Source organism: Gekko japonicus, unplaced genomic scaffold, assembly GCF_001447785.1.
Source record: "Gekko japonicus isolate JY-2015 unplaced genomic scaffold, Gekko_japonicus_V1.1 scaffold939, whole genome shotgun sequence".
Classification (NCBI taxonomy): Eukaryota; Metazoa; Chordata; class Lepidosauria; order Squamata; family Gekkonidae; genus Gekko; species Gekko japonicus.
This window is the reverse complement of record NW_015174301.1, coordinates 340,793-353,756: the sequence shown is the minus strand read 5'-3', so window position 1 is coordinate 353,756 and position 12,964 is coordinate 340,793. Positions and strand designations below refer to the sequence as shown.

At 50.0% G+C, this 12,964-nt stretch overlaps 1 protein-coding gene across 1 annotated transcript in view; it reads left to right on the top strand.

The window, feature by feature from the left end:
* Nucleotides 1-2,673: 2,673 nt before the first annotated feature.
* Nucleotides 2,674-12,964, top strand: part of ARHGAP35 (Rho GTPase activating protein 35) — an 80,558-nt gene continuing 70,267 nt past the window's right edge. The window contains exon 1 of the mRNA XM_015424112.1: nt 2,674-6,366. Within this exon, the coding sequence (XP_015279598.1) occupies nt 2,674-6,366 (3,693 nt within the window). The remainder of the gene's footprint in view (nt 6,367-12,964) is intronic.

Below are 12,964 nucleotides of genomic sequence, written 5' to 3'. Positions count from 1 at the left end.
TTCTGCCTCTGCGGCTGGGGAGGGGCTTTCCCTTTGCCAGGAGGGGTCATCTTTCCTCCCATCTTTGCTTGCCCATTCACTGTTTTAACTGGGTTTCGTAGGCAGGTGCCTGAGTGAGTTTATAGTTTGCAGACATGAAGTGCGGCTGGTGCCCACAGACCGCATGATGCGACCTTTAATTGGTAGTTGGGAAGGCTGCTCATCCGTTGTGATTAGCGCTTGGTTAGTATCTGCTGCCAGAGCAATAACTTAGACACCTAGTTGCCCACTGGAACTTTTAATTGGTATAGCCTTTTGCCTGGTGCAAAAGGACACCCTTTTTTTTCCACCCCCCCACCCCCGTTTGTAAGCTAGCTTGATCTAGTGAGCTTTCCTTGCAAATTTCTTATCTTGGGACCTCCTGGAACCCATGTTCCCTCTAAACTGTGGAGTCTTGTGAGCAAAAATTCTGCTTTGTGAGCTACCGGCATTAAAGTTTTGAGCGAGCAATTTGGCTATTGCATGAATCAATTTGCTCTGGAGCCCTCCTTCCTGAGCTAAGACAAAAAGGTGTGAGCCGGAGGCTAAAAGAACCGTGAGCTAGCTCACACCAACTCAGCTTAGAGGGAACACTGCCTGGAAGTGATCTTGCCCCCGTGTTCCTTGTATACATCCCTCTGCCAAGGGAACCTGGAATCACCTGGAGCAAGATAAGCGCTTCCTAGATGTGTGTGCTGATAACCACAGGTGTGACTCACGCGTGACTACTGCTGTGTCTCTGGCTCTTTCGGGAATACCGTCAGGTGAATTCCCCAGTCTGCAGCAATGGCTAAGAGCAACAAGATGCTGCTGGCCCCAAAGCTGGGCTTTGCTTGACCGTTAGTCGTACAGTGGAAAGTGTGATGTGTACAATTTATCACGTTTCTGTCCATGGCTGGGATGGCTCGAGCTATTTTTTTAAAAAGATGAATGGAACCAGAATTCTAAATAATGGTCGAGTGGTTAAGGTCGGTAGGTCGGTAGCTCGGCAGTTCGAGACCCGAGTGTGCCGCGTGACGGCGTGATCTCCCGTCTCTGGTCCCAGCTCCTGCCGACCCAGCAGTTCGAAAGCAAGAAGTGGCAAGTAGATAAAGAGGTACCGCTTCAGTGGGAAGGGAACAGCGTTCTGTGCGCCTCGGCGTGTAGTCATGCCGGCCACATGAGCACGGAGAAGTCTTCGGACAGCGCCGGCTCTTCGGCTCAGAAATGGAGATGAGCCCCGCATCCCTAGAGTCAGATTTGACTGGCTTTCGAGCAAGGGAAACCTTTACCTTTACTAATGGTCATGCTAACGAGCTGTGGGTGCTGGATTTGTACCCGGAAGGTCTGGTTTTGCATTCCACAGCGCTGTCATTGAGAACAGACCAACTCCAAGTTGTTTTGAAGACTGAGCAAGAGGAAAAAAAACATCAGAGGGATTTGTCTAAAGATACCGTATGAATAAATGTGTTTGGGGGGCAGTTTTCTACCTGTCAAGCCCCTTCCCCATCCTGCCATCTGCCAGCTAGCTCTCCCATCTTAATGCCCCCACGGGCTCAAACTCCCATCTCCCTAACAGGGAAGGCCGGAGAGGCAGCAGCCCTTAAACGCCCGTTCTCCGCTGCACAAAGTGGGGCTTCTTCCTCTCACGCAGCCTCCCTGACGCTGCCGCCTCCGTTAACAGGGCTGCATTGTGGAGTTGGTGGGCAGGGCTCGCCCCCCCCCTTCTTCTTCCATTCGTACTCGGAAGAGAAAGAAAGCGCCCTGGCTCAGAAGCCCCAACAGAGCGGCTCTCTGAAGGCTGCGGGCAGGGCTTTCCTCCTCTGTCCTGGCCTTTCCGGAAAGGAGCACCTTCCATGAGCGGCTTCCAGAATGCCGCTACGCTGGCCGGGCCTGGCCGGGGAGAGCGCTTTCTCTCTTTTCCTCCCAGCGCGAAGCCGGGAGGAGAGGGCCCCACCCACAGGCTCCCTGCAGGAGAAAGAGCAGCCTTATTAGTATTGTGCAGAAGGGGGGGGGGAAGCCTCCGTGCTACCATTTGTTGCCCCTCTGCTTGGGGCCATTCCGTCTTCAAGATAGGTGGAGGAAGCCCCCCCCCCCCCCCAACTGTTTCCCTCTCGTTCAAGGGAGTAAGTGAAGAACAGCCTCCTACACCACCTCTTCCTGCTCTAAAAGCGGGGCTGGGTTCTCAAGACTGCGCACAGGGTCCCGTTCCTTGAAATTGGGCGAGGGGGAGTTCTACAGGCCCCTTTGAGAACTCCTCAAATACATTTTGAGGCAGGCAGTTCCTTACCGCCTTCCTGTCTAGCTGAATATCCTTAAACCTTTAACACATGTCTTTTTTTTAATCGTTTGGCCTCATCTTCGGCACCCGAATGTGTTCAAAGCTGAATTTAAATCTGCCTTGTGTTGTGTCTTCCAGCGATCCTAAGACTTTTCCTTTTGTTTTTCCCTAGGAGGAAATGACGTCCGTCCAGTTGTGAGGATTGGTGACAACTGAGCTGCTTGCCGGCGCACTGCAACATGGGGACAGCTGTCTTTGTCGCCCTGGTGATCCTCCACCCGGATTGCAAATAGTCCCCCGGACTGTTTTTTGGTTTGTTTTTGTTGAGATTGCCCTGGGGTCCAGAAGACACGAATACTCTAGGAAGCAGCCGAGCGTGGCAGGATGTTTGGACGATGATGATGGCAAGGAAGCAAGATGTCCGCATTCCCACCTACAACATCAGCGTGGTGGGGTTGTCTGGAACAGAGAAAGAGAAGGGGCAGTGCGGCATTGGGAAATCCTGTCTCTGCAATCGGTTCGTACGCCCCAGGGCGGACGACTTCCACCTGGACCACACTTCGGTTCTCAGCACGAGCGATTTCGGAGGCAGGGTCGTTAACAATGACCACTTCCTGTACTGGGGGGAAGTGGTACGTTCCTTGGAGGACTGTGTGGAATGTAAAATGCACATCGTGGAACAGACTGAATTTATCGACGACCAGACTTTCCAGCCTCACCGCAGCACGGCCCTGCAGCCCTACATCAAACGGGCAGCCGCGACCAAACTCGCGTCGGCCGAAAAACTCATGTACTTTTGCACTGATCAGCTGGGGCTGGAGCAGGACTTTGAGCAGAAGCAGATGCCGGATGGGAAGCTGCTGATAGACGGCTTCCTCCTCTGCATCGACGTCAGCAGGGGGATGAACCGGAGCTTCGACGATCAGATCAAGTTCGTCTCGAACCTGTACAACCAGCTCACGAAAACGAAGAAGCCCATCGTGGTGGTCCTGACCAAGTGCGACGAAGGCGTGGAGCGGTACATTCGAGACGCGCACACTTTTGCCTTAAGCAAGAAGAACCTCCAGGTGGTGGAGACGTCCGCCAGGTCCAACGTGAACGTCGACTTGGCTTTCAGCACTTTGGTGCAGTTGATAGACAAGAGCCGGGGGAAGACGAAAATTATTCCCTACTTTGAGGCCCTGAAGCAGCAGAGCCAGCAGATCGCTGCCGCAAAAGACAAGTACGAGTGGCTGGTGAGCCGCATTGTCAAAAACCACAACGAGACCTGGTCGAATGTCTCGCGGAAGATGCAGTCCTCCCCGGAGTATCAGGATTACGTGTATCTGGAAGGGACGCAGAAAGCCAAGAAGCTCTTCCTGCAGCACATCCATCGCCTCAAGCAGGAGCATATAGAGCGCAGGCGGAAAATGTACCTGGCCACGCTGCCTCTCGCTTTCGACGCCCTCATTCCGGACCTGGATGAGATAAATCACTTGAGCTGCATCAAAGTGGAGAAGCAGCTGGAGGTGAAGCCGGACTTCTTAAAGTGGTTCGTGGTTCTCGAGGAGACTCCCTGGGATGCCACCAGCCACATAGACAACATGGAGAACGAACGCATTCCGTTTGACCTGATGGAGACGTTGCCCGCCCAGCAGCTCTACGAAGCCCACCTAGAAAAGCTGAGGAACGAGAGGAAGAGGGCGGAAATGAGGAGGGCTTTCAAAGAGAATCTGGAGACATCCCCGTTCATAACGCCGGGGAAGCCCTGGGAAGAGGCGCGTAGCTTCATCATGAACGAAGATTTTTACATGTGGCTGGAAGAGTCGGTTTACATGGACATTTACGGCAAGCATCAAAAGCAAATCATCGAGAAGGCAAAAGAGGAGTTTCAAGAGCTGCTTCTGGAATACTCCGAACTGTTCTACGAGCTGGAGCTTGATGCCAAACCCAGCAAGGAGAAGATGGGGGTCATCCAGGATGTGCTTGGCGAAGAGCAGAGGTTCAAAGCCTTGCAGAAGCTGCAGGCCGAACGAGACGCTCTGATTCTGAAGCACATCCACTTCGTGTATCACCCGACGAAAGAAACCTGCCCCAGTTGTCCAGCCTGCATCGATGCGAAAATCGAGCACTTGATAAGTTCCCGGTTTATCAGGCCCTCCGATCGCAATCAGAAAAACTTGCTTTCCGATTCCAGTATCGATAGAATCAATCTGGTGATTCTCGGTAAAGATGGACTTGCCCGGGAGCTAGCCAATGAGATTCGAGCTCTTTGCACAAACGATGACAAGTACGTGATAGATGGGAAAATGTACGAGCTGTCCTTGAGACCAATCGAGGGTAACGTCAGGCTCCCCGTTAATTCTTTCCAGACGCCAACATTTCAGCCGCACGGTTGCCTCTGCCTTTATAACTCTAAGGAATCTCTGTCTTACGTTGTTGAAAGTATTGAAAAGAGTAGGGAGTCGACTCTCGGCCGACGGGACAACCACTTAGCTCATCTTCCCCTGACTCTTATACTGGTCAACAAAAGAGGCGATACCAGTGGTGAAACACTACACAGCTTAATACAGCAAGGACAGCAGATTGCCAGCAAACTGCAGTGTATCTTCCTCGACCCTGCTTCCGCTGGTATTGGATATGGGCGCAACATCAACGAAAAGCAAATCAGTCAGGTCCTCAAAGGGCTACTGGACTCCAAGCGCAACTTAAACCTCATGAGCTCAACGGCAAGCATTAAAGATCTGGCTGACATCGACCTTCGGATCGTCATGTGCTTGTTGTGCGGAGATCCTTTCAACGCAGAAGACATCCTTCTGCCTGTTCTTCAGTCCCAAACTTGTCGGCCTTCCCAGTGTGGAAGTAGCAACTCCGTGTTACTTGAACTTCCGGTCGGACCACACAAGAGGCGCATCGAGCTGTCCTTGCTTTCATACCATTCCTCGTTTAGCATTAGGAAAAGCTGGTTGGTCCACGGTTACATTTTGTTTTATTCGGCTAAACGTAAAGCGTCCTTGGCTATGTTACGTGCCTTTCTTTGCGAAGTACAGGACATTATCCCCATTCAGATAGTCGCTCTTACTGATGGCTCCATAGATGTCCTAGACAACGGTTTAAGTAGAGAGCAGCTAACGGAAGGCGAGGAAATCGCCCAGGATATAGATGGAAAGTTTACAACCATACCTTGTAGTCACCCTCAACATAAACTAGAGATTTTCCACCCATTTTTCAAGGACGTGGTAGAGAAAAAAACCATAATCGAGGCCACCCATATGTACGATAATGCAGCGGAAGCCTGCAGTACGACAGAAGAAGTGTTTAATTCGCCCCGAGCTGGCTCCCCTCTGTGTAATTCAAACCTTCAGGATTCGGAAGAAGACATCGAGCCTCCGACCTACAGCCCGTTCAGAGAGGATACATCTATGCCCACTTTGTCCAAAGATCTTTCTAAACTTTCTATGGAACTGGAGGGGAACGACGGGCTTTCTGTCTTTTCTGTCATGAGCACTTTCGAAAGCAAACTGAACAACAAAGTACCTCCGCCAGTGAAACCAAAGCCCCCCGTCCACTTTGATATTACAAAGGGGGATCTCTCGTATTTGGATCAAGGGCATCGGGACGGGCAGAGGAAGTCTGTGACTTCCAGCGGCTGGCCGCCCACGGACGGCTTCGACCCTTCTGACTACGCGGAGCCCATGGACGCGGTCGTAAAACCGAGGAACGAGGAGGAAAACATCTACTCCGTGCCTCACGACAGCACCCAAGGCAAGATCATCACCATCCGTAACATCAACAAAACCCACTCCAACGGGAGCGGGAACGGCTCAGACAGCGAAATGGACACCAGCTCGCTCGAGCGCGGCCGGAAGATGTCCACCATTAGCAAGCCGGTGTTGTATCGGACAAGGTGCTCGCGGCTAGGGAGGTTTGCCAGTTACAGGACCAGTTTTAGCGTAGGGAGCGATGACGAGCTGGGGCCCATCAGGAAGAAAGAGGAGGACCAGACCTCTCAAGGATACAAAGGAGATAACGCTATCATCCCGTACGAGACGACCGATGAGGATCCGAGGAAAAGGAACATCTTGCGCAGCTTGAGGAGGACCACAAAGGTAAATGCATTTGTTACCTTTCAGAGTCTTTCTGTGAGGAGAGGCTGAAGGAGATGGGTGTGTTTAGCCTAGAGAGGAGATGACTGAGAGGTGTTATGAGAGCCATCTTCAAGTATTTGAAGGGCCGTCATCTAGAGGGTGGTGTGGAGTTGTTTTCTGTTGCCCCAGAAGGTCAGACCAAAACCAGAGGGTTGAAATTAAATAAAAAGAGTTTTCAGCTAAACATTAGAAAGAACTTCCAGACAGTTCTAGCGGTTCCTCAGTGGAACAGGCTTCCTCGGGAGGTGGGGGGGGGGGGCTCTTCCTTTTTTGGAGGTTTTCAGACAGAGGCTAGGTGGTCATCTGACAGCAATGCTGATTCTGTGGATATTGGCAGATCGTGAAAGGGAAGGCAGAAAGGGATGAGCCACTGCTCAGTTCTCTTGGCCCTTTCTTACATGCCCAGGGTAATGCCAATTACCACTTTGGGGCCAGGAAGGCCTTTTTCTCCAGGCCAGATTGGCCCAGGGATCCTAGAGGGTTTGGGGGTTTTTTTTTTGCTTTCCTCTGGGCATAGAACAGAGGTCATTGAGGGAGTGGGGGGGGAGGATAGCTGTGAATTTCCTGCATGGGGCAGGGAGTTGGTCTAGATGACCTTTGAGATCCCTTCCAGCTCTATTTATCTATGTTGTTTTTTTTAAGTTCTGAAAAGGAGGTTTGATTGCTGGCCTTTTACCTCCAACTCAGATTTCTTTGAAACTGGGGTATTGTTGGGGTACTGAAGGGCTGAGGGGAGTTCTTTGTATCCTGAACATATTTGGAATGGAAGCGAACAGTTCTGGAGTAAACCCCAGATGTTTGCCCCAAATCTGATGAGAAACATAGAAGTAAGGATTAGGTCTACTATTTAGGATACAACAAAGGGATTTTTTGGATACGGTGTCTCATAGGCGCATGGGACACTGGCAACGCCCCTCTCACCTCTTCAGAAGGGTCGGTACACGAGAACTTGTTTAAAAACAAGTGTAGGGAGGAATGCCATCAGACCTGTCTTCCAGGGTTTATCTGGAAACTTTTAAATGCAGACCATTTTACCCTGCTCTTGCCTGACCATTATAAGACCTGTTTTGTGATGGCAGCCGCCGAAGACCTTGGATCGCAATGTCAGATCTGATGTACCTGCTTTATCTGTATGAAAAACACACTGTAAGGAGAAGTTAATTAATCCCCCCCCCCCAATAAAACCCTGGATCAAAAAAAAAAAATAGTGGGAAAGCATAGCCGTTCCCTGTAAGACAGGGGTCTCCAACATGGTGCCCGCGCTGACACCTTTCCTGGTACCGGCCAAGTGATTTTCAGACAGCAGGCAGGGTCGGGTTGGAGCTTTTGCCCAGCAGGGCTTCCAATAGGCCGCCAGGAATTTGACTGGCTGTGCAGATTTTTTTAAAAAGTTGCTTCGGCAACACCTGCCGCCCCAAGCACAGGGACTGTCACTGTGTGACTTGTGTGCAGTCATTTGAAAAAGTCATCCCGTCGGACAGAGCTTCTGCCTGAAACGCTGAAGAGCTCCCGTAACCTCAATCCCTGACATTTCGTGGTCGGCTCCTCCTCCTGCGACTTCTGTTTTGTAGCTGTGTCGGAATCTCAAGGGTGCCCATGGGCTGGGAAAAGGTTGGGGACCCCTGCTTTAAGCAGGAGTGAATTCCGAAGGCTAGAGGACTGCAGCGTGCAGGCATACAGTTTGGGATCTCTGATGACAGGGAACGTCTTGCCATAGCTGTCCTAAGACATTCAGAGAAGCCAACTGAACTGCAGTTTTAACGCCGTGAATAGGATCTGTAGAGGGAGCTACCTGTTTCGGCACAAGGTTTAATATTTCAAGCTTAGTTTTCTCTGAGTCATTTTCCGAACATTGGAACTGTGCGGTCTCTCCCCCCACCCCCACCCCGCCCTGGCCGCAACACAAAATAAAGAGCTGCCGAACAAAAGTAGGTTCACTTCTTTCATGCAAAGAACTTTTTGTCTCTTTTAAACAATGTCGTGACTGCTTTGCAAAACAGTGGTGATTTCATACTTGCAGCAGCTGTCCCCTTGCCAGCAGGGTATACTTCTCTTCATTGGCATTAGAGCCCTGTTCCTGGAAGAGAGAGAGAGAGAGAGAGAGAGAAAACAAAGGCAGGCTAAACTGGTAAAAAGTCTTTGAGGAAGCTTAGAGCTTTATTTTTCCTGCCATTTTTTTAAAAAGTCTATTATTGTATTTTGCTTTTATAAATAACAGCCTGCTGCACTGGTTTTTTTTTTTTTGTGGTAAGAACTGCCTTTCTCCCCCCCCCCCCCCCCGCGTTCGCACCACCTCCCAAATTCCTCGGGCGAGACAGAGCTTTGATCAGAAAGAGGGTGAAGGCCATTAACCCCTTCCTTCCCATAGAGCAGAGCAGTGAAATCTGTGTGGGTCAGTTTTTTTTTACAGGGCACCCTCTCTGGGCTGTTGCCAGAGAGGAGGTTGGGAAATGGAGACAAAGGGGTGACATTCCACCCTCAAGGCTTTGAGCAGCTTCGAAAAGCCCAGTTTATAAAAGTGGTGATGTCTTAACCCGTTAGTCCAGAAGTTAAATGAAAAAAACCCTGTGTTTGGGATGCGTTCAGAGAGGGAGAGGGGACATCATGGAGGGTCTAAGAGGAGGAGGGCAGATAACGTGCTTGGCCGCACCAGAGCCAGCAGAGGGAGTGCACGTCAGCTACCAGGCAAAACCACCACTGCCGAATGCTGATGCAATAATTAAGTATATTAGATGCTTTTGTTGATTTCAAGCTCCGTTGGAAGTGTGGGCAGAGGATCTCACATACTTGCCTAGCAGGTAAAGAAGGCACAGTAAAGAGAGAAGCAGCGCTTGAGCTTTATGCAATAAGCAGAAGTACTTGGTGGGATCCCTCTTTTAAAACATACGCCCATTAACCCAAGGTGGTTTGAAGGAAAGGCGGGTTATAAATCGAAGATAATAAATAAATAAACATGGTCTGGATCTCGGCACGTAACTCACTCTTTGGGTCTCAGTGCTTAATTCCGAAAGGGAGAGGCCCTGGTTCAAAACATGGCCCTTTCTTCTATGCCCAGGGAAATGCCAGTTGCTGCTTTGGGGTCAGGAAGGAACTTTCCTTCAGGCCATATTGGCCCAGGGATCCGGAGGGTTTTTTTGCCTTCCCCAGGGCGTAGAGCAGGGGTCACTGGTATGTGTGTGTAGGGGAGATAGATGTGAAATTTCCTGCATTGTGCAAGATGGGTTGGGCTAGATGACCCTTCCAGCTGTATGTTTCTATGAAATCTCCTCCTAACCAGGAAGTTCTTCCCTTAAGCTAGATTTTCAGGCTGGTTATGGGTACTCGGTAGTGAGAGACGAACTTGCTCAGGTCCACCAATAATCCAATTCCAGTGATTAAAAATAGATATCATTGAATAGATAGTACATCCAAACACTTGTATCCCATCTTTCTCACAAATAACTCAAAGCGGCATACAACCTATCTGCCAGTAGACAAATATCGAGAGTAGTAATATGTTATACGTGTTATTGGGGGGGGGGATTTAAATAAACCAGTCTTATTTATTTATTCGCATTTATATCCCGCCCATCCCGTAAACGGGCTCAGGGTGGGTTACAACGTTTTAATAATACAATAAAATTTAAAACACATTAAAACATATAAAATCAGCAGTCATGCTTGCCGTAGCTTAGCTGTCCAAGCTTATTCCTGTGTTTTATGGTGGCTCCGTACCCCGCAGCTTGTTAATTTATTCCACACATTTTAGGGGATCCATGTGATTGAGTCAGCAGCTTTTTGTTAGGAGGTCGTCAGGTGGCTTTTGGGAGAAGCCAAGGAGCCTGACTGTTACGGACTCCTTTGAGTTCTCAGGTGTTTCCTTTAATCTTTGTATCCTGACATTGTTCCTCTGTGCTTTTTAAAGCGAATATTTTAAAATGCCCTTTCTTTGTGTTCCGTGCAGCCGACAAATCACACTTTTGCTATTTTTAGTTAATGTGGCATCGTTAAGTGTGGTGCTTTACGCCGTATCCCTTGGTGGAGGAGATGATAATGTCGGATTTGGTGCATGAGCAGGAAGGGTAAACAGGAAGAGGAGAAATACGCATTCAGTTCAGTTGCCCAGGCGTTCAACCAGTATGGCCCCCTTGTCCGTGGCCTTGTCCACGACCCCTTTCCCAGTGCCCTTGCTGTTCTGGATATTACTTGGGCACTGGAGTTTCTTGGGGCCTGCCCGATATGAGGCATGGATTTTGGTTTTTATCTGCTGTTACTATTTATTGTTTTATTGTTTGTTGGTTTTATGTTGTGAGCCTCCCTGAGCCCATTCCTGGGGTAGGATGGAGTATAAATTTAGTAAGTAGGGGCCTCAGTGGCTCAGAGGTTAAGACGCTGAGCTGCAGACCAGAAGGTCAGTTGCTCGGCCGTTTGAGACCTGAGTGCCGCATGACGGAGTGAGCTCCCCTCTCTGGCCCGAGCTCCTGCCAACCTAGCCGTTTGAACGCAAGAAATTGCAAGTAGATAAATAGTTACCACTTCGGTGGGAAGGAAACAGCGTTCCGTGCGCCTCAGCGTTTAGTCATGCTGGCCACAGGACCACGGAGACGTCTTCGGACAGCGCTGGCTCTTCGTCTTGGAAACGGAGATGAGCACTGCCCCCTAGGGTCGGATTTGACTGGCTTTGAGCAAGGGAAACCGTTACCTTTACTGCAGTAGTAGTAATAGATCAGGTAGTCAAGTGCCATGCTAAAGACTTCATGTCATAGTGGGGCTTTCAGGAAGGGTTTGATGGGAGAGAGAGCGGCAGCATCATTATGACGGCCTGAAAGACAAGTCCAGGCATAAGAAGCAGCAGGGGTGAGTCCCTGGAAGGAGCATTTGACCTGCAGACGGCCAGAGGTGGAGGAGTAAAGATTCCAGGTAGGGATATGTTGGGATATGAAAGCATAGAGGTAAGGGTGGAGGGGGGGAGTCGATGCAGGGCTTTGGAGGGACGTATCCTGTGAGAGTGGACAGGAAGCCAGTGTGGGGAGAGAGGTGCATGGCTTCAGTGATGTACTTCTGTACAGGGGGCCAAGGATCAGCTTACCGAAGGCCAGAGAGGAGGTGGTTGCAGGAACCAATTCAGGAGGTGACTGTTTTTTTCCCTGCAGGGCGTCAGAGAAGCCTATCAAGGCACGTGCGTAGAAGAAGGCACAGTGTTTTCCAGTTTGCTGATATTGGCAGAGGCAAATAGCACTGCACACTCTTCTCTAAAGGAATGGTTGAGTGTGTCCCTCCCTTCACGTACTGTAGAATTCCTTAGGTAAATTATGGTGCTTGGGCATTTTGAACAGTTCCGTATAAAAGAGCTGCGGCCCCCGTGAAGAAGCGCTAAATATGGCTTGATGGCCGTTTTATATTAGGGAGTTAATTGTGCCTTGCAAATGGATTTTGATATAATTGCTTCATTAATAAGGAATGGAAACATACACTAAGAAGGTTTCTGGATGATGCTCCGGGGAGCAGGAGCAATTATTCTTCGAGGTCTTTGTGCATCATGCTGGTGCAGAGCTTTCACTGGGGAAACCCTTGGAGTTACTAAACACGAAAATCCTCCTGACTGCGCATGCCTTGGGGAGAGGAGTCTCGTTTCCCTGTTCAGTCCCTTTCTTCTGCCACGACAATATTTGGGAACGCTCCTTTCAGAAATCTCCTCTTTGTGGGCCGGTTTTTCTCCTCCCAAAAAGAAACTGGCGCATACATGTAGACATGTTCTTTTTTTCCTTTTGTCTTCTTTGTTGTCTCTATCATCTCCTAGCTCTGTTTTCTGTGGCGTCTTGGCTCCTCTGATGCAGAGGACAGCTTTTAAACGGTGGTGGCTGTGTGGAGCATAGGCTAGGCATCCACTGCTTGAAGTCTGCTTAAAAGGCAAGGGGCTACCGATCTTCCTGACTCCAAGACCGTTTTTGGAGGGAACCCTCTCAGGCTCTGCCGCAGTAGATGACCAGTTGGCATCTCCTTGGTATTAGATGAAGAAGAGGAGATTAGATTTATACCCCACCCTTCACTACCCAAAGGCGTCTCAGATCGGCTTACAAACTCCTTCCCCTCCCCACAACAGGCACCCTGTGAGGTAGGTGAGGCCAAGAGAGCTCTGACAGAAACTGCCCTTTTTCAAGAACAGCTGTGCCAGAACTATGGCTTGCCCAGGGTCATCCAGCAGGTGCAAGTGGAGGAGTGGGGAATCTCCCAGATTAGAGTCTGCACACTTAACCACTGCACCAAACTGGCTCTCACACCAAACTGGCTGCTGATCCACCTTGGCTGCTGACACCAACTCTGCCAAGCCCGCAGCCGGCTAATCAGACTTTGAGGCAGGAGCGTTGGGTCTGATCACCATTGGAACTCCGGAAGAAGAAACGTCAGCCTAAGGAAGATGGATTGAGATGAGCTCCTCCACCCTTGCCGTGGCTCCTGGTGTGGGTGTTTCTCCATGTGTCTTGGTAGTCCTCAATCCCAACACTACTGGAAACAGATTTAGGAAATGATCCCAGTCCTGAGTACCCCACTGTCTGATACTTTTCATAAGAACATCAGA